We start from the raw sequence: 20,709 nt of genomic DNA on the forward strand, positions 1-20,709 counted from the left end.
TTGCAAGTTTAAATTTTTTTTTTTGTCAAGTTTTTGTTTCTTTCCCTTGCATTTGCTGTGACTGTGAGCATGTGGCCGTGCATTATTTTTCAAATTACAAGACAAAACAACTAAACAAGTGAAAGGTGGGTGGCCTAAGGTGGGGTTTTTATTTTTATTTTTATTTTCTAATCAACATGGCCACGTGGGTTGTTATTGTTAATTTTAACAATTAATTAATTATTGTTATTGTTCATGGTTTAACAATTAATTAGTTATTGTTATTGTTTATGGTTTCACAATTAATTAGTTATTGTTAATTTTAAGAGAGAGTGTTATTATTAGTATTATTGTTAATAACTTAGATTACCTATCATTGCAACGCAATTCGCAACATAGAAGCGGACCAAAAAGAAGACAAAAAGTTAGAATAATTTATGTTTGTGAGGCTCCAAAAAGAAAAAAGAAAAAAGAAGGTTGATCTTTGTGAGACAATGTCGTATATTTTCTTCTTCTTTTCACACGTTTAATGATCTACGGACAATAATGGACTCACTTTAGCATTACATTCAATGCTTTCAATAAAAGAATTGTGAGGAACAGCTAGTATATAAATTAACTTCTAGTTAGGGAGGGGTGATGAGAAATTTCGTTCCATATATAGATTACCTTTGACTTTGAATGCCAGTCACCTCGGCGCTTTTTTCCTACTTTTTATGTGACTCCTGTACGTGTTCATCTTTCTTTTTCTTAACGCAATTAAAAATTTCTTCCTCTGAGTTCTCTGTACAAGGAAATTGCCAGCAAGTTTCTTGGCAAAGCCAAAGAAAAAGATGAAAAAGGAAAAATAGATTTTGGGACATGTCCTTAGATCCTATTACTTCTGAGAATAATAGTAATTGTTGTGCACGAAATTAAATAACAGCATCCTAAAAAAGTAGAAAAGAGCAGAATAGAAAATAGATAAACTATACACGACACTAAAATTTAAGTGGTTCAGCTTAACAAGCCTATATCTACTAACGGAGACAACCTGGAGAAAATTTACTATCAAAAGATGGAGTACAAAAATAACGGAGAGAAAATCACTCAAAACTCAAAGCCCTAATACCCAAATTTCACTCTCACATAAAAGAGAAAAATACAAAAGGGGGGAAAAAATTGACAAAGAAATCTCTTTTCATCTCTAAGTGCTATAAGGCACAACAAAGTGAAAAAACTCTAATGAGATATGTGACTTTTAATTTTTCTCCCCCTTTTATCTCGCGAAAGTCGCACTGTCCCTCAACTCCTTTTATAAGCTTAATAAGTCGTTTGCAGAGAAGCCAAACTTGAGGAGTAGGACAACACTGAATCCCACTTGTATTAGGAGTCCAACACCAATATGTAATAGGAACTCTAAGTCGGCAAATCATGTAAAACCAAACCAAGAGAAAAAGGGATAGTGCATGGCCCCACCAAATTGACTTGAGAAATCAAGTCACACCACAACAGTAATTAATTTCAGAAGCACATTAACAGTTGGTTTATGTTAGTGCCAGAAACGGTGGCCCAATAGCATTAACCTCAAGCCTAATCTCCATACAAGACAAAGTAAGAGGAAAGTAGGTTAGAGAGTCACCGGAGGGGTTCCGGTGCTCCGACGCTCACGTTAGAGATTTTTGGTGGAGGAGAAGTCAATGCCCTAAGGTTAAGATAGTAGAAGAAATATATACGCAGGGAGGGAACCAAGAATTTATATCGATATGGGCCAAAGTAAAAATGAAAAATATATTAAAATAGGAGGCTAAAGCGTAGATGAAAAATATACTAAAATTAAAAGGCAACTTCTTTGATTGACATTCAAATAAATATAATGGAAACATCATAATAAATAATCAACAAAATGCAAAGTGTAATCTCCATAACAAAAATTTAGCAAAACAATACTAAAATTATTATATTTAACAATGAACAAAGAATACATTTTATAATTATTTTGTAGGTAACACATCTTTTTTTTTTTTTTTTTGACATGTCCGCACAAGAGGGGGGAGGGGGATTCGAACTTGTGACCTCCACTTCATTAAGTGTGGTCCCAGCCGATTGAGCTACCTCTTAGGGACAGGTAACACATCTTTTAGTTGCACCATATTAATTACTTCATGTTTAATGACTATTGACTAACAACATATTTAGTGCTTGGCCTCGTGGAGCGAGGGTTTATGCGTAGTGGGCAGCCGAAGGGTAGGCGTAGTAAGCGGATCACAAAGTTGGGTATATATGTCTTCCGTCCTTTTTTTTTTTTTTTTTTGGATAAGAAACTGTTTTGCCTGGTTCCCTACTATGTTTGTTCTTTCTCCGTATCTTTCTCGTTTTGAAAATGGCCGGAAAGAGAAAAGCTGGAGGTGAAGCTAGCATCGTAGTGAGGTCTCCCGCTCCTCTGCCGCTAGTTTGGCGGAGTTACACCACGAGTGCGGTGTACCTGATAGTGTGGTCTTCAGAGTGCCCAACTGGGAGGAGAGGATTTGTCGTTCTTGCACAGAGGAGATCATTCTGACAGAGGACCAATTCCGCGTTGGCCTTCGGCTTCCTTTTCCTTCGTTTATTCGCGAGGTCCTCAAAGTGCTGAACCTGGCTCCTATCCAAGTGACTCCTACTAGCTACCGCATTCTATTTGCCGCGGGGATTATATGGCCGAAAATATTTGGAGAAGAGAGTTTTTATCGATACATCACCCTCATGATTGTTCGGGTGAGGTGTGGAGCTTTCATAGCAGTGGAGGCGTAGGGCGGTTTGTGACGATTCCGAAGGATCAGACGAGTTGAAAAGAGTGGCGCAAGAGATTCTTCTTTGTGTCTGGCAGCGATTGGGAATGCTTCGCCGGGGAGGCAAGTCAAAAGAAAAATAAAAGAAAAAAGGGAACCTCAAGAGACTTGGGGAGAGACCCAGGATGTATTCTTTTCTAAATTTGAGGTATTCTGAACTAGATTATCAAGAGTTTATATTTAAATAATATTTTATGTTTTCACTTTTTTTGAGGAAAAAACTGTCCCTCAAATATATCTAACCAGATCCTATTCAGTTCACCTAATTCATTGCGGAAGGAGTTCATCATTCGTAACAAACAAGTGGGTTTAGGAAAAAAAGAAAATCAAACGAAAAAAAAAAAAAAAAAAGGTGCTTTTTGCTGTATTTTTTGACCAAATGTTATGATTATTCGTACTTTGTAGTTAATATACTTGCATTTTAACTTAAAAGCTTGCGCCTAACTATCAAGCCGTCCAACCTTCATTGATAGAGTGACAGCTCGGACCAACCTAGACCTTCGTTTAGGGTATAGCAGCTTTGGGCCTTCACTTATGTGACAAGATTATAACTCTAGTATTTGGGTTATATGCTTTACCATTAATTATGGTTAGGAAAATGTTAGACATTCTAAGACTTCTTTTTTAAAAGTTGTTCCTAAATTATGTATCATTATCTCATGAGTTGGTGACACACTTCCCAAAATAATAAATCTAATGAGATGGTGACACATCATTTGAGAACTAACTTTTGAGAGAAAAATTTGGGATACTTTTATGGTTAAGTCTTTGTATATATATATAGAACTATTACATGAGATAATATAGAGATTACAAATAGTTTATAACAACTAATGATATCATTATCTTTACTTGGATGTACGTTTGAATTCTTGATAACTAATAACTCTCTAACAATTTAGAACCTTACAACTCAAGGCAAGTAAGGCTCTTTTTAAAATTTGTACGAATATTCATGGCTTATAGTTAATATACTTGTAATTATTTATAATTCATTTTATAATTATTAAAAATTAAATAATTGAAAGCTAGGGTTCGGCTATAAAGCCAAGTTATACCTTCATTGAGGGGGATCCGGCTCCTCTTCAGTTCTAGGAAATATCCTAGGGCCATCATGCTGCCACTTGTCCTACTTCCAAAATATTACAACCTATGTCACCAAATGTGATAGCAACATACTGGACATTGCCAAAGGAGATAACATACTGCACATTGCTAGAAAATTGGCTCCTTTAGATCAATTAAATACTATACCAACAGAAGCCCTTCAAATTCAACAAGAGATGTTTTGGTTTTAGGTGAGTTTTAAAATTATTCGACAATTTTTTATTTTTTATTTTTTGTATTTTCGCTGTTTTGTTATAGCTTGGTTACTATAGGAGATAGAAAACACTATGTCGCCTTCATACGGGAACATGAAGAATTCAAAGAATGAAACACCTAGGGATATATTTAAAAAGAAACACCAAGAATTGCATAAAAAAGGTGAACATTAGAGGAAAGAAACAACAAAATACTGCATGCTTATGGCAACATTGATTGCTATTGTGGTTTTTGCTGCAACTTTCACTACACTAGGTCCCAACAATCAAAAAACAAAGAAACCTGACAAACGGATACCTGACACAGGAAACCTCTTATTTTGAATAGTAATTGGTTTGCGGTATTCTTCATATCAGATACAATAGCATTGATTTTCTCTTCAACTTCGATATTTGTTTTCTTGTCAATTCTCACATCACGTTATATCGAGGAGGATTGTCTCAAGACAATACCTGTAAGGTTGCTGGGTGGGCTTGCTGCACTCTTCATCTCTATAGCAGGCATGGTATGCTTTTAGTGCAACCTGCTTTTTGGTATATTACACTAAAACAGCTTGGGCTTCCATGGTTATAACTGCTTTGGCTACTATCCCAATAATTCTTTTTGTTCAAGCACATTTTCGACTTTGGTTGATACAATAAACTCAACATATTGGGCTAGATTTCTTTTTCGGGCATATTTACATAAACATAGACTTTTCTAATGGAAGTCAAACAAAAAAGAACAAAAGTTGTCCAGGTGATCAAGAGATTTCGAGCAAGGAAAGCATGGCAAAGAAGAAAGCAGATCAAGACTCTGAATTGATGCTCGTTTGATTATTTCCATAAAAGACTTTTCCTTTGGTTTATGTGATATATGTATACATATATTTGGCATTGTATTTTCCTTCGTAAATCGAGACCTTGTTGATTTTAGTCAAGCTTTAATTTAGTATGTGCTTTCACTTGTCAAGTGTGATTCAATCATGCACTATATATATATACCTCTTTGTTCACATACGTTTCACTCAAGGGTGAGTCTCCCTGCTCATGGACTGTCTCAAGTTACCTCTTTTTTTTTTTTTTTTTTTTTTTTTTTTTTCTTCCTTTCCTTTAAATTGTTTTTCCATTTATCATTAGGTTATTAAATTTTCTCAATTTAAGAAAAAAGAATGAAAAAAAAAAAAATCTAACGCAAATAGTGAATTGACATGATATTAAAGACATAAAAATATGAATGAATCCCTTGTGTCCTTCTTATGTCACTTTGATGCAGAAGAAATTTGAGAAAATTGTTATTTTAATTATGTATGTGTGTTTTAGTTTTCCATTTTTAATAAGGATTGCGTTTTTCCTTTTCCAATTAGGGTTTTGTTTTCCCTTTTCTATTAGGATTAGGTCTTCATTTTCCAATTAGGTTTAGTTTTCCTTTTTCTTGTTAAATTAGGAGGTGCTTAGCCTATATAAAGTCATATAATCTTTGTTATTTTTAGAATTCAGTTTATTCTATCAATTAAATTTAAGTCTTTCAGAGTGATTTCTCTGTTTGCTTATTTTCGACATTTAGAGATTTTTTCTTCCCTATTTGTTATTTATTTATTTTTTTGTTTTCTATTTTACCTTTTTTATGTACAATTTTTTATTTCTGCTGATATAATACGCTGTCAAAACAATATTAGTTCTATTTGGCCTCACAATTTAAGAATAATGTAACTTTTAAAATTAACAATAACTTTATAATTAATTATTATTAAATTTCCATCAAATGATAAATTGGTTCTCAGGATGTTAGCTTAGCATCGGAATCTTGTCTTTCACCGACATGGTGAGATGAAATCGGGTCCCCCCTCTTTATCGCATTATTCTTCTCTCGTCTTTTGTTGACTTTTGTTACTTTCTTCTTCTCTCTCCGGTATTCACGGGCAGCTATCTTCCACTTGCTGACTTGTTTCATATTGCCAAAAGCAATTATTTCCTTTGGATTTGCACGCAGCTGGTCTAAATTCGGGCTTCAACAAAGAGTTGTCTTTTTTCCTTCTTTGTTGTTTTCTTTTCTTCTCTTATTAGTTTGTTTTCTTCTCTTAATAATTGGAGTACTAGGCCTCAAGCTGCTGGCTCCTTCTTTCAACGCTAGCTGGGCTTTGATTCATTTCACACTAAATGAAAACACATTTATTTCCTCAATTATTTCTGCCCACTCGTTATGTCCACAATAATCTCTCCCTCTCAATCATCCTCAGTATATAGATCCTTTTCTCTGTGATCCATACACAGAGTCAAAAATGGAGGGTATGTCCTAATGCTTTGAAAAATCATCGTTATAATTGCCTATGAGTAATCCAGAATAATAGAAACCATACAAGGAAAAATTATATATCATATAATTTTGGGTGGTTGAAATATTCTTCTCATTGCATATACATATTTAAACCATATGCATGTGGAGACTTCTATAGTCACTTTCATACTACCTAGAAGGCTAGAAACCATAGTATGCGTTCACACAATAACAGTAATTTTTAATTATTTTTAAAAACATCTCTTTGAGAAGGAAACAATCTTCAAAAAATACAGGACTGACTTTTAAGGTTTTAGGTCAATTATATATAATAGTGAGGATTGTTATATAAATATGGTCGAAGCCAAACCCAGCAAGGTTGACCATCAAAACTCTCTTTCATCTGATTCCTCAACAGGCTCTGAAGCTCATCAATAGGCCTGGGGCTGGAATTCTAATAGTAAGTACTGTCAATTAAGCATCTCTCTAATCTTTGGCATAATAATACTTGTTTTCTTCATGCCCTTACCATTTTTCTCTCTTTCTCATTGTCATTATTCTTTTCTGATCTCTCCAATCCCCCCCCCCCCCCCCCCCCCCTTCCTCCCTTTTCTTTCTGCAATCTATAATAATTCATAGTTTGGAATTTCTGTAAAATTGATAAAAATATACTGCTTTGCAAATCTGCTAGAAGAAAAGTTCATTAAAAACCAAGCTTAATTAGTGGAGTGTGATTCTCCTGCAAATCTCTCAATCAATAAAACATAAATCAAGATGTTCATGTGTCAATTTTCCGTATAAATTTACATGTTTTTGTTGTTGAAAATTTCTCTCTGATATAATTAATCAATCACCCATTTGCTTCATGATCATCGATCTACTCACCTAATTAGGAATTCTAAACATATTCATATTATCAGATTGATTATGTATTAATTAATTTATTTTCTTTCTCATTTTATTTCCAAAGAAACAAGAAAAAAAAATGGAAGAAGGTGCTTTCAACAACCCTCTAGAAGAACTGGAGCAGATAGTGTCAGAGGAGCCAAGCACTAGTAATAGGAGTAAGTGCTCCATCTCTCTTTCTCTCTCTTCATATGCACTCACATAGACATGATCATTTAATATCATAGGGAGAAAAAATAATAATAACAATAATGAAACAAAACAACAATTTCAAACAATTAAATTAGTTCTTCCAACAATTTCAAACAAAGCGCATGAATCCAAGTGGCATGATTTTATTCCAGGGGAAAGAACATTAGAGGAATACCGAACCTTGGGTGGTCCCCTCCTTCACGCCGCCGTAAAAGGTGATTGGCCGGCTGCTAAGGCTTTTCTTGAGAAATACCCAGACTGCGCTCGAGCTCCCATAACAAAGCAGCAAGGGACAGCACTCAACAATGCAGTGGTTGCACAACGCACAACTTTTACCAAAGAATTGTTGAAATGGATGACTCAAAAGGACATGGAAATAAGAAACATAAAAGGAGCTACGGCGCTTCACTATGCTGCTCAATCAGGAATTGTCGAAATTGCTGAGCAGCTGGTAAAAGTCAACAGTAAACCCCTATTGATCCATGATTACGAGGAAAACATACCACTCCACATTGCAGCTTGTCAAGGAAATACAAATATGGTCTCATATTTATTCTCTATGACTCCTTTTGAACATTTGACTGCTAATGATCGCATTCGGCTCCTTCTTGATACTATTTACAATGATATGTATGGTAAGCCACGCTACACCTCATGACTATGACTTTTGTTTGATGTTATAATTAAGCATTTCTTAACCAACCTTTTTGACAATGATCAAATTAATGTGCCATTTTTATGGACAGATATAGCGTTGAAGATTCTAGCAATGGATCCAGAAATATCAACTGCAGACAATGCATGTGGGTGGAAAGCTTTGGAAATGTTGGCTAGGAAACCTTTTGCAATTTGCAGAGAAAGTCAACTATCATTCTGGAAAAGTCGCTTAAATTCCTGTTTGTTTGCCTACAACCCAAACTTCCTTAATTGCAGAGATATATTCGACATTTCCTAAGTAGTTCTTTTATTACATTATTTTACACCTTGATGACAATTTCACTCAAATTACCATGGCATGGGAAAATGCTCTTATTTGATTTCATCAAATCTTTACATGATATCTACTTCTAAACTATTGAAAATTCTATGAGAAAAGTTATTTTCTATTAGAAATATCTCAATCTATTGTAAGGTTTCTTTTATACACACAAGAACATAAGAGCAGTGTTTTTTTCTTTTTCTTTTTTTTTATCTGGTGGCAAAAGCTAGCATTTATTTTTACTTAAAGTAGGGTTATAATTAAGAAGTCAATAATTAGGACACAAATAGTCGAATTTCATGCTTTAGTTATCTCTCTGCATTTTTTATTTTATAGAACTTCAATATCATTTCTTATTATGGATATTGGTAAAATAATTATATCGATTTACTATTTCCTTATTATCAAACCATCTCTGATTTCTCAATAGATTCTTTTCTAAACGACAGGGTTCAAAGAGATCTCTAACAAGGGTTTGATGAAGACATTAGCCCATCAATTGGTAGAACGCCTTTGGTTAATGGTTGGAGTTCCTGGCAACAAGTTCTCATCAAACATGGTTATGAATTTAATTTTAGAAGCTACAAAAGTTGGAAATGTTGAATATCTAATTATACTTCTACGCTCTTATCCTGACCTAATATGGCAAGTAAACGAAAATAACATGAGTTTATTTCACATTGCTATTTTATATAGGCAAGAGAGTGTGTTCAATCTAATATATGAGCTAGGTAGTAACAAGAATTACCTCGCATCATGTAAAACTTTCGAAACGAACGAGAACATGCTACATTTAGCTGGACAATTGGCTCCTTTAGATCGACTAAATATCGTATCAGGAGCAGCTCTTCAAATGCAACGTGAGTTGTTATGGTTTAAGGTGAGTGATAACGTTATTTAATATTTTTTTTCCAGTTGCATATATAATGGTTCAATAATTTCGTGTCAATTTATACGTGTTCTAACTATAGGAGATAGAAAAGATTGTGCCACTGTCATATGTGAACATGAAGAATTTTGCGGGTGAAACACCTAAGGAGATATTTATAAAGAGACATACAGGTTTGCAGAAAGATGGCGAAAAGTGGATGAAGGACACATCAAACTATTGCATGCTCGTGGCGACATTGATTGCTACTGTGATTTTTGCTGCAGCCTTTACTGTACCAGGTGGCAACAATCAAGAAACAGGCACTCCTATTTTATTGAGAAGTAACTGGCTTATGATATTCTTCATATCAGATGCAATAGCACTATGTTCCTCTTCGACTTCAATAGTAATTTTTTTGTCAATTCTCACGTCACGTTACACAGAAGAGGATTTCTTCAAGTCATTACCCTCAAAGTTGGTGTTTGGACTTGCCACACTCTTCATCTCCATGGCGGGCATGATGGTAGCCTTCAGTGCTACTTGTTTTTTGGTGTATAGTAACGCAAGGGCATGGGTTCCGGTTGTTGTAATCACTTCGGTTACTATTCCACTTACTTCCTTTGTTGTGCTACATCATACACTTTGGGTCGATACATTCCTCTCAACATACAAGTCTAGATTTCTTTTTCGGCCAAATAAACGTAAACTTTTCTAGCAGAAGATGTTGTTTGGGGAATTAATGAGCATAAAATATGAAATACAAGTCAATCGAAAGGAAGGAAAATTGTCGAAGGTTCATGGGATGTTGAACAAGGAAAGCCAAGGAAAGAATTGAGCAAACGAAGACTTAATTTGGATTTGATGGTTCGTCTTTAACTATTTCCATCAAGACTTACGATCCTGGGGTTTATACATTTTCGCATTGTCTTTTTCTTGATTGTGAATCCACAATTGCTTTGATTGAAGTCAAATTGCCATTTAGTAATTTGACTACTAAATCCACAATTGTAGTCAAATTGTAAGACTTCGATTTAGCAGCTGATTCACTCGTATAGTCGTGCCCATTCTTACGGATTCTCTTATTAGCTTTTTTTTGGCGTTTGTAGTTTTTCTCATTTCTCATTAGGCTATATAATATCATTATTTTTAAAATTTTCTACACAAAACAGTAAAAAAAAAAAAAAAAAAGCATTGACATTTTGACGCTTGCAATATAATAGTTAATTAATAGATTTTCAAATTAAGAACCCACTATCAAATGCTAATTGTGAACAAATTGTTAAGGAAGATGATACAGTCCATATAGAACCATGTGCAGTTGGCAAATTTGTTGGCATAAATTCAGTTACTCATGATCCAAGAATAACACTCAAAAGTAGCAAGAGGAGATTGTGCAATATTCAGTCCAGCCACATATATATGGCGCTGCAGCAATAGAATAGGAAAAATGTGCAGACCACGGTTGTGCAAAAAAGGAAAATATTGAAGGAGATCTTCACTCAATGCAATTCTCTCAGGAAGTCAGTATACTTGTCCAATACTTATGTAATTGACAATCCCATATTTTTTGGGATTGTCTAGTCGTCCATACCTTGTCAAACACTTTGCTCAATGTTTTCTAGGGCCATAGGCAAAATTTTTAAATGGGGCCTTATTTTTTTTTTAATATTTAAATATTATTTAAATAATATTTGTTTTAATATTATTATATTTAGAGTTCTTATCTTTAGAGTTCTCGTTTTTATTAATCCATACAAAAATAAATACAACAATAAAAAAAATCAATTTTTTTTATTGGAATCAATAGAAGAACCACACCAAATCTCTGCTAAGCACATGTTCCAAAACAGAAGCACACAAAAGCAAACTAACCAAAAAAAGAAAACCCACGAAAAATATTATCAAGAACCCTTACAAATTAAAAAAAATAAAAAATAAAAAATCCATACCGTGGCCACTTGATTCTTTGATACACCTCAGTTTCAAACAAAACCCACCCAAAAATTTGTGTGTCCCCATAACAACCGAGAAGAGGCTGGTATTTCCAAATTTGCCAGATCTGAACTTTTGGAATTCGCCCGATTGAATGTGGATTTTTAAAACGCTCTGAAACACTTTTTTTTTTTTTTTCTATTCAAATAAGGGAAAGCGGGTTACATGACATCAAATAACCACATAGGGGTGGGCACCCCAACAACAAAGCCCAAACTAAAAATGCAGTACAAATACATTAACACTTACAACTAGCTTTATGACTTTATTTGAGTTTTATGTCTAATTAGTGTGTTTTTTTTTTTTTTTTTGTAAACAATTATGTCTAATTAGTTAATCTTAAGATATTAGTGCATGTAATTGATGTAGATCAGAGTATATTCGGAACCCATATGTTATTCATGTTTTTGTCGTTTAAGTGTCGTGGTCGTCCGGACGGCCATACGTCCCGTCCGGACGGGCCCCGTCAGTTTGTTTTATTTCCTAATCGACTTTATGTTATTATTTTATTAGGGTTAGGGTTTGGAGAGTCTTTATTGCATTATTTTATTAGGTTTCGGGTTTTGTGCTATAAATATATGCTTATAGCCTTTAGAGAAAGGGGAGTTTATGTTGATTATTGATTTTTATTAGTGAGAATTACTCACAGTTAAGTTTATTCCTCTTTTTCCTTCAAAACCTAGAGAGTATTTAGCTTTTCAAGAAGAATTCTCAGATTATTGATAGACTTAAGATCTAGAATTACCTATCCGCTGCTTTATTGTTGTTCTTCGCTACAACCTACCAAGTCAGGCTGCATCAGTTGGTATCAGAACTCAAGTTACTTTCCATGAATGGGGAGGAGCGACCATCTGGCAGACATGAGTGAGGTGCATGTGCACACTGAGACAGCACGTCAGGAGCAACCGGTGTTTCGTTTGCGGCACATGGATGGAGGGCTGAACAATTGTCATCGCCAACCAATACCGCGATTTGCAGAGGCGGAAGGAAAATCTATCGTTGAATGTTGGCAACATGTGGAGGATCAATTCATGACTATGAGGGATCAAATTGAAGACCTCACTACTGGAATATCCAACCTATGTGGTCACAAAGGAAGTAGATCTAGAAACCTGTTTGCAGAGTGCCGAACGCACGAATGTCAGCACCTTGCGCAAGCTCATGTCAATTGGCGGGTGAGTAGGTTCAAACTCGATGTACTAGAATTCCAAGGTTGCTTGCAACCCAAAGAGTTCTTGGTGACACAAAAAAGAAAAAAAAAATTTACAAAAAGAAGTACCTAGGAAGATGGCGAAGAAGGTGCCTAGAGAGGCGACGGAGATTAGGAGTCAATCAGTTGTGGTGGAGGAAGACGAATTTATTGAAGAAGATTGCTCAGTAGATTGGGCCTCTCCACCAATCTATGACATCTATCTAGACGAAGAGGTGAGTTCTATACACCAAGTGTTTGATGAAAGTCCTGAAAGAGAAATCTTTGGTTTGGAAGTTGATTTCCTTGGAATAGATGCTATCTTGTCAAAAACTTTTAATCAAAGTTGTGATGAGATCTATAGGGCAGAGATGACTTTTCTATCAAAGAGTGAAAGGGTCTGTGTGAGTTCTTTGGTGATTTTCATGGCATTTGGGAAGGGCAAGGTACGAGCAAAGCTTGGCAAGTCTACTCGGCAAGGTGAGGTGTGGGCCATCATGTTTATTATGAGGTGTGGCCTTGTTGTGATTTTGAGAATATAACGATGGAATGAGTTGACCAGACAACCGAAGGACTGTGGGAAGAACCGGACGAATTCAAAGATGAATTCTCTCCAACCTGAAGAGAATAATGTGGATCGGAGTGTATTCCAAACCTATATGTTATTTCATGTTTTTGTCGTTTAAGTGTTGTGGCCGTCCGGACAGCCATATGTCCTGTCTGGACGGGTGCCGTCAGTTTGTTTTATTTTCTAGCTGCCTTTTTGTTGTTATTTTATTAGGGTTAGGGTTTTGGGAGTCTTTATTTCATTATTTTATTAGCTTTAGGGTTTGGGGGGTATTTATGTCATATTTTATTAGGTTTTGAGTTTTGGGCTATAAATATATGCTTATAGCCTCCAAAGAAAGGGGAGTTTATGTTGATTTTTGATTTTTATTAATGAGAATTACTCATAGTTGAGTTTATTCTTCTTTTTCCTACAAAACCTAGAGAGTATCTAGTTTCTCAGATCATTGATAGACTGAAGATCTAGAATTACCTATCGGGTACTTTATTGTTGTTCTTCGCTTCAACCTACCAAATGAGGCTGCATCAGTTATGCATTCACACTATAATATATTAGTAAACAGAAATTGTCAAATGCAATAGGCATGACAACTTTGTAGCCAAAGGCCTCTGCAAGGTAACTGAAACTCCCTTTCCTCTGATTCGTCAACAGGTTTTGAAGCTCAATAAGGGCCAAAATTCAAATAGTAAGTATTGTCCAGCACCTCTAATCTTCTGCATAATACTACTTGTTATCATCATGCCCTTAGCAAATATCTCTTTCTCATTATCATTATTCTTTTGAGTTTTTTTTTTTTTTTTTTTTTTTTTTAAAAAACAATCAGATTGATTATGTATTAATTAATTAATTTTCTATCTCATTATATTTCTAAAGAAACAACAAAAGAAAAAAAAAAAAAGGAAGAATGTGCTATCAACAGGCTTCATAAAGAACACAAATGGCAAAGATGACACTAGCAAGGAGTGAGACATTTCCATCAACGAGTCATCCTCAAAGGGCTTCTTCTAGACAATCTATCAATCAACAAATATCCTCTTCCTTTCCATCATTTCCTACACACTTGGATCAGGGAGCATCTTTTATTTAGCAAGAAATACCTAATGCATCAATCAAGTTTTGCTACAGTATAAAACTACTAAAATCCCAAAATCCTTTAACAAACAGACCATGTATGCACTACTAGATTTGTTGAGATTGTGTGATTTGATATATATAGTCTTTTTTCTCTATAAAGATGTGACAGTTTCTGAATATCTTGTTTGGAAAAAGTGTCATGAATTTGTTTTTTTCCATGTTATCCTTTCCATTTCGAAATGGACCAAAATGTTTCTCTTAATTAGCAGCTTTTGTAGGCCAAGAAGGAACCCAAAATTTAATAATAAAAAAAATAAACAAAACAAGAATTACAAACACGCATGCATACACACAAGAAGATGAAAAAGAGAAAATTTCAAGTTTGTTAGTTTTAGATTGGCTCGGTGTTTCCATTAGAGATGAAAAGGCAGTTGCGGTTAGCTATTATTGGCTAAAACCGCTAACCACCTAGGTAGTTAGTAAAATTAACAAACCTTACTAAAGTTTACTAACCACCTCTGCTAACTGCTAAACCCTAAACCGCTTAACCACCAGTTAGCGGTTATTAAATAAATAACTGGCATTGCTAACCGCTTTTTTTTATAAGTTGAGCCTTTCGGGCCAATTTTAAAAATTGAGCTTTTTTGGGGACCATTTTAGCCGGCCAGAAAATTAAATTTACATTGAACCCGCTACTTCAAGCCGGCTTGTGCACCTATGGCATGCCAGGCTTGGTCTTAGCCGAGCTTCCTTGGTTATAGTGAGGTTGGTTTATAGTAAGGGGCATGGGCTGCTTGCTTTATATAGAGGAATGAAGGTGGAATAAGTTGGTTTGTTTTCGATGTGGAACAAACAAGAAGAATCCTGAAGAGAGGATAGTTACAAAATCAATTAAGACAAGTGTGGACACACTACAAAAAATTGTGGAATTAGTTACAGTAGTTTAGTAACGTGTCAATAGGGTTGACACGTTACTGAATGTTAGTAACGTGTCAATAGGGTTGACACGTTACTAAATGTTAGTAACGTGTGTGTAGTAACGTGTCAGGTGTGTTAAGAAATTGGGTGTTGCTAAATCCAGTTTAATAACGTGTCAATATTGATACGTTATTAAATAGTAATGTATCAATATTGGTACGTTACTAATACTTTTCGTAACGTGTTAATATTGCACGTTACTATTTCGTAATGTGCCAATTTTGGCACGTTACAAAAGGTTATCCATGTGCATCCTACAATTTCAAATTAAATAAGGAAATTATAATACACAGCTAAAGGTGTAAGATAAATGAACATTCCATGCTATTAAACTGACTCACATCCGTAATTGGAGAAACTCGTCTGAGTTAAACATAATATAGTGGTAGATCTAAGCAATGTGCATTTGTCGAGATCAACTCGTGTCCCCGCCCCTTTAGACCCATCCGGGTTTCTTTGCGGCTTATTGTGAAATGTCGGTACGTTATCTAAATAATGAGAGCAAAACGCACCAACTCACTTGCAATATAGCCCTCCGCAATGCAACCCTCAGGAGTTGCTTTATTTCGTACATTAGATTTGAAACCCTTAAAGCTCCTACATATCAAATCAGTCAATCATTGCATTTAGTTTTTGTTTTTAAATAAATGAATGGCGAAAAAGTGTAGAAGTTTGCGTCGAATTAACTTTACCTCTCTCCCGGATACATCCATCTATACTGTATAGGTTCACCGTGGCGGCATTCACGGACAAGATGCACGAAAAGATGAACCATGCTCGTGAAAAACCCGGGTGGTAATACCTGCTCCATCTTGCACAAAGTGATACAGACGTCATCTTCAATACGGTTCATATCCTCTGCAGTCAATGCGGTCGAAAAAATGCCTCTGAAGATTGCAAACATTTCAACAAGAGGTCTAACCACTTTATATGACAGTGATGTGGCACGCAATGCAATAGGGAGAAGCTGTTGCATTAGTATGTGACTGTCATAGCTCTTCAATCCCGAAATTGATCGGTCTTTAACTTGTACATACCTAGAAATGTTCAAGGCATATCCGTCGGGCACCTTTACATTTCGAAGAACTTTCAGGAAACTAGTTTTATCTTCATTGGACATTGTGTGGCAAGCTGGGGGCATATAGATTATCCCATCTTTCGTAAACGGATGAAGTGTAGGTCTCAAACTCATTTCTTGCAAGCCTTTACGTGCTTCGAGGTTGTCCTTCGTTTTTCCTTTGATGCCCAGTAGTGTGCCTGTTATGTTGTCCGTCACATTTTTCTCTATGTGCATAACATCAAGATTGTATCGTAATAAATTATCTTTCCAGTACGACAACTTAAAGAAAATACGTTTCTTCTTCCACACTACATTATCATTAGGAGTCCTCTTCCTCTTTGATTTATTAGTGGGCTTTGACTTACCGGCGCTCTCATCACCAAATACCATCTCTTCTACTTGTTTCAGGATTTCATCTCCACTTGGCACATCGGGCGCACATTCTAGTTCTTGGTTACTATCAAAAATTCTTTTGTTCCACCTCCACAGATGACCCATGGGCAAGTATTATCACCTATGCCCATAAAGCAAAATTTATTTTCGTGTTTTAACCGTCTAGACTTTGTTGCATACATACAGCAAGGGCATACCTTTCCACCCCCAGTAGGCCACCCGGACAAGTATCCGTATGCGGGGAAGTCATTAATTGTCCACATCAACTACGCTCTGAGCATAAAATTCTTTTTCAGGGAGACATCAAATGTTCGTACCCCTACATTCCATAGTTCATGTAATTCTTCAATTAAAGGTTCCAGGTAAACATCTATATCCATTCCAGGTGAACTTGGACCTGAAATAATCAAGGATAATATAAAAGAAGTTTGTTTCATGCACATCCAAGGAGGCAGGTTGTATGGTACTAGCATTACAAGCCAAGTACTGTGGATGTGCTCATGTTCCCAAAAGGATTAAACCCATTTGAGGTGAGGCCAAGCCTTACATTCCTGATGTCTGCTGAAAAATTTGAATATAAATTATCAAACGACTTTCATGCTTCACTGTCGGCCGAATGCCTCAATACACCATCTTTTGTGCGACCGTCTGCATGCCATCTCATATGGGGCGCGGTATGCTGTGACATAAACAGCCTCAGTAGCTGTGGTATGATTGGAATCCACCACAACACCTTCACTGCGCGTTGCTTACTCGACGTTATGGGCTGGCCATCCTCGTTTAAATGAATTTCATCCTTCCATTTAGATTCTCCACACTTAACACATAAATCTAAATCCTTATTGCCCTTCCAGAACAACATACAGTTATTATGACAAGCCAGTATCTTCTCATACCTGAGTCCCATGTCCCATAGAAACCTTTTCCCCTCATATGTATTACATGGCAAAGCCCTATCATCTACAGGAAGCAACTGATTGATGAAATCTAGGAATGCCGAGAATATCATATTACTAACTCCACCCACACACTTCAAGTTATAAAAATGTATAGTAGCACTCAGTTTGCTATATTTAGTCTTCTCATGAAGCGGTTTGTCTGCCTTTTTAAGTAAGTACTCGTACTTTCGTATGTCACATTCATCAGCTTCATCATGCACCATGTGTTCTTCCTCACCCTGCATCTCGACTTGACGCTCACAATTGTCTTCCCTCACTTCGTGCATGCCAAATAAATCACACAACAGGCTGTGCATATTTCCACCCTGTTCTCCACTGTCACCCGCATCTGCTGTCGAACGGTTCAAATGAGCGCCTTCAACTAGAACTCTTACAGGCCTCTCGCCGTGATAAATCCATTATTGGTATTGTGGCCACATTCCTTTCCCCCCTATCAAGTGCTCGTATACCAACCCTGGCAAGTGTTTCCTGTTGTTTCGACACGTCTTACAGGGGCACACAATAAGTCCTTCTGGAGTTCTACAATTCCTAACTGCGAAGTCTACAAATGATCTACACCCGTCTCTGTATTCCTTCGTACCCCTAGACTTTGTCATCCAACTCTTGTCCATAGCGTTACTACGTACATTAAGTAAGTCGAGGTTAGTTTTGGAATAACCACAGCGAAATTATTGCCCACTAATTAATTTAGCTACATTTGTTATGGGGACCCTAAACAAAAGTAGTAATAATAATAAAAAAAAAAAAGAATAGATGTGGAATGAAAATACACTAGCCTCAACCATTCAAGTAACTTTTATACCATTCAAGGAAAATACACTACTCTCTTCCACCATTGGTCGGTGGATGAGAATAAAAAAATTTAATGGATCACATGCATGTTATTAAAATTAGATTTGACCCATTATTCATTCTCTTAAATTAGATTTGACCCATTAGTGTGTTTTATTTTGTTTTTAATAAAATTACACAAATTAATATAATGTTAATAACCTAAGCAAAATTATTGGTAACCAATCAATTTAACTACATTTGTTAAATTATCAAGTCAATTATCATACTAAAGCGATAAGGCCTACCTCACGGTCACAACCTCATGGCTAGAATCACAATGCGCACCACATTCTACACCTCATGCAAAGCTGACTATTTTATGAGCTACTTTGTCTTTTTATATATTTTAAAAACTTTCTATGCTATCTTTTAATTACGTAAACCACCGGAAGTTCCACCGTGAACTGTGTTTTTTATTGAAGGGTTTTTGGGTTCCCATTTGAAATTTGAAGGGTTTTGGCATTTCATTTTACTTTGCGGTTTTTGTTTAGGCGAGCCCTTTTCCGCCTGTGAACTCTAAATTGTGAACTGTGTTTTTTATTTACTGACTTGCCCACGGTTGAAAAATTTCCCTTTACCTACTGTATTCTATTACTAGTCTGTTAAGATTTTTTATTAAATCTTAACAGAGAATACTAAAATGATTAAAAAATATATTTTTTAACGTGTTAGTGTGACACGTTACCAATTGATAACGTGTTTAACTGACACGTTGCCAATTGGTAACCTGTTGCATTTCACACGTTACTAAAATATTTAGTAACGTGTCACAAATTGACACATTACTAATTGGTATGTTTTTTGTAGTGACAAAAAGAAATATAAAGCACAAGCGTAGGCAATATATATATATATATATATATATATATATATATAACATACAAAAATTTTAATTTAGGGAAAGACCAAAACTTTTCTTCTCCTTCATCTACTACCCATTCGGCCATGGCAGAGAAAATATGATTAATAATAATAATAGTAGTAATAATTATATTAAGTTTAAAACCATTGTTTAAAAAATGGAATAAAAAACTTATTATATATGTATACTTATAATTTAGGGATAAATGCAAAATTGGTGCATGTGTAACTAAGTCCCTATAATTTATAACATATATGGACTTATATCAAACATTGAAACAAATACTATGATTAAATATTTGAATTATCATTGAATCATATGATTAAGTATTGATCTTATACATTTGTATTATTCAATAAGCATATATGTATAATTATAGTTTATAACGTGGACTTATAACATATATTGGAAGTAAGTCACTAGGTACTTAATTATTGTATTAGTATTAATTTGTATACTTTTGTCATATTATATATGTATAATTTGTTATTATATAATCATATGATTTAATGATCAATTGATCATGTGATACAATCATGTAAATTCTAATGATAATACATTAATACTTCAATTGTGATTATAAGTAACACATTGTTGAATCCAATGCCAATTACTTAATTTGATATTATATGAATCATATTGTCATTGTACATGAATAATATGATTAAGTATTTGAATTGTCATTAGATCATATGATTAAGTATTGATCTTATACATTTATATTATTCAATATGTATATAATATAATCAATTAATTATTGTTACTTATATATTGACTATTGTAATATGTTACTTAGTTTATGCTTTATATATATGGAGTTGTTGCATGTGAGAAAAATGTCTCACATCAAGAGTTCTCTCTCTCTAACCCCCCTCCCCTCTCTGCTATGGTTTCATCTCTAGCAGCCATCGGAGGGGGAGAACAAAGGTTCTCCCCCTTCAGCCCTCCTCCCCTCTCCCTCTTCTGCCTCCCCCCTTCCCCTCCCCCCCTTTCGCTTAGTGAGCTAGCCTATTTACCTGATACTCCTAGTTCTTTGGGCGATTTTTTTCGTTTCCCTTCCTCTCCGCCTCTTCCCCCTCATTTGGTCCCTAATTGTTTTTGTTTCTTTCTGTATTTGCTTTCGTTGTTTTTTCTGCTTGTTTAGATACACTTTGTGGGTGATACTCTTGGGGTTTCACTCAAACTTCCCCCTCCATTTGAGTGCGCCGCTGATCTCCTCCGCGTGTTCCGCCCCCAACCGTCCTCTGCTAGGCCTTTTCTCGCGCCCCCACTGCGATGAGCTTCCAATGCCCCTTCTGTTTCGGTTTCCGGCAAGCGCGCGATCAGCTCTTCTTTCCTACTACTGTCATCTTCTTGGTGTGCATTTTATGTTTTTTATTTCCCTGTAATTTTGTTTGGCTTTCCCTTTTTTTTTTTTTTTTTTGTTTTGTATTGTTTTGTTTCCCTATAATCGTTTTTGTTTTTGCTTGTAATAATGCTCGATCCTC

At 35.4% G+C, this 20,709-nt stretch overlaps 1 protein-coding gene across 1 annotated transcript; it reads left to right on the top strand.

Moving 5' to 3' along the window:
* Positions 1-6,704: 6,704 nt before the first annotated feature.
* On the top strand, positions 6,705-10,380 carry LOC132171540 (uncharacterized). The gene is made up of 6 exons (XM_088518709.1): positions 6,705-6,825; positions 7,336-7,429; positions 7,616-8,098; positions 8,210-8,359; positions 8,892-9,322; positions 9,414-10,380. Exons 2-6 carry the CDS (start codon positions 7,351-7,353, stop codon positions 10,026-10,028), a joined length of 1,758 nt encoding a protein of 585 aa, XP_088374835.1. The 5' UTR covers positions 6,705-6,825; positions 7,336-7,350; the 3' UTR covers positions 10,029-10,380.
* The last annotated feature ends 10,329 nt before the right edge of the window (positions 10,381-20,709 follow it).

The sequence above is a fragment of the Corylus avellana genome, chromosome 1 (assembly GCF_965113065.1).
Source record: "Corylus avellana chromosome 1, dhCorAvel1.hap1.2, whole genome shotgun sequence".
NCBI classification, from domain to species: Eukaryota; Viridiplantae; Streptophyta; class Magnoliopsida; order Fagales; family Betulaceae; genus Corylus; species Corylus avellana.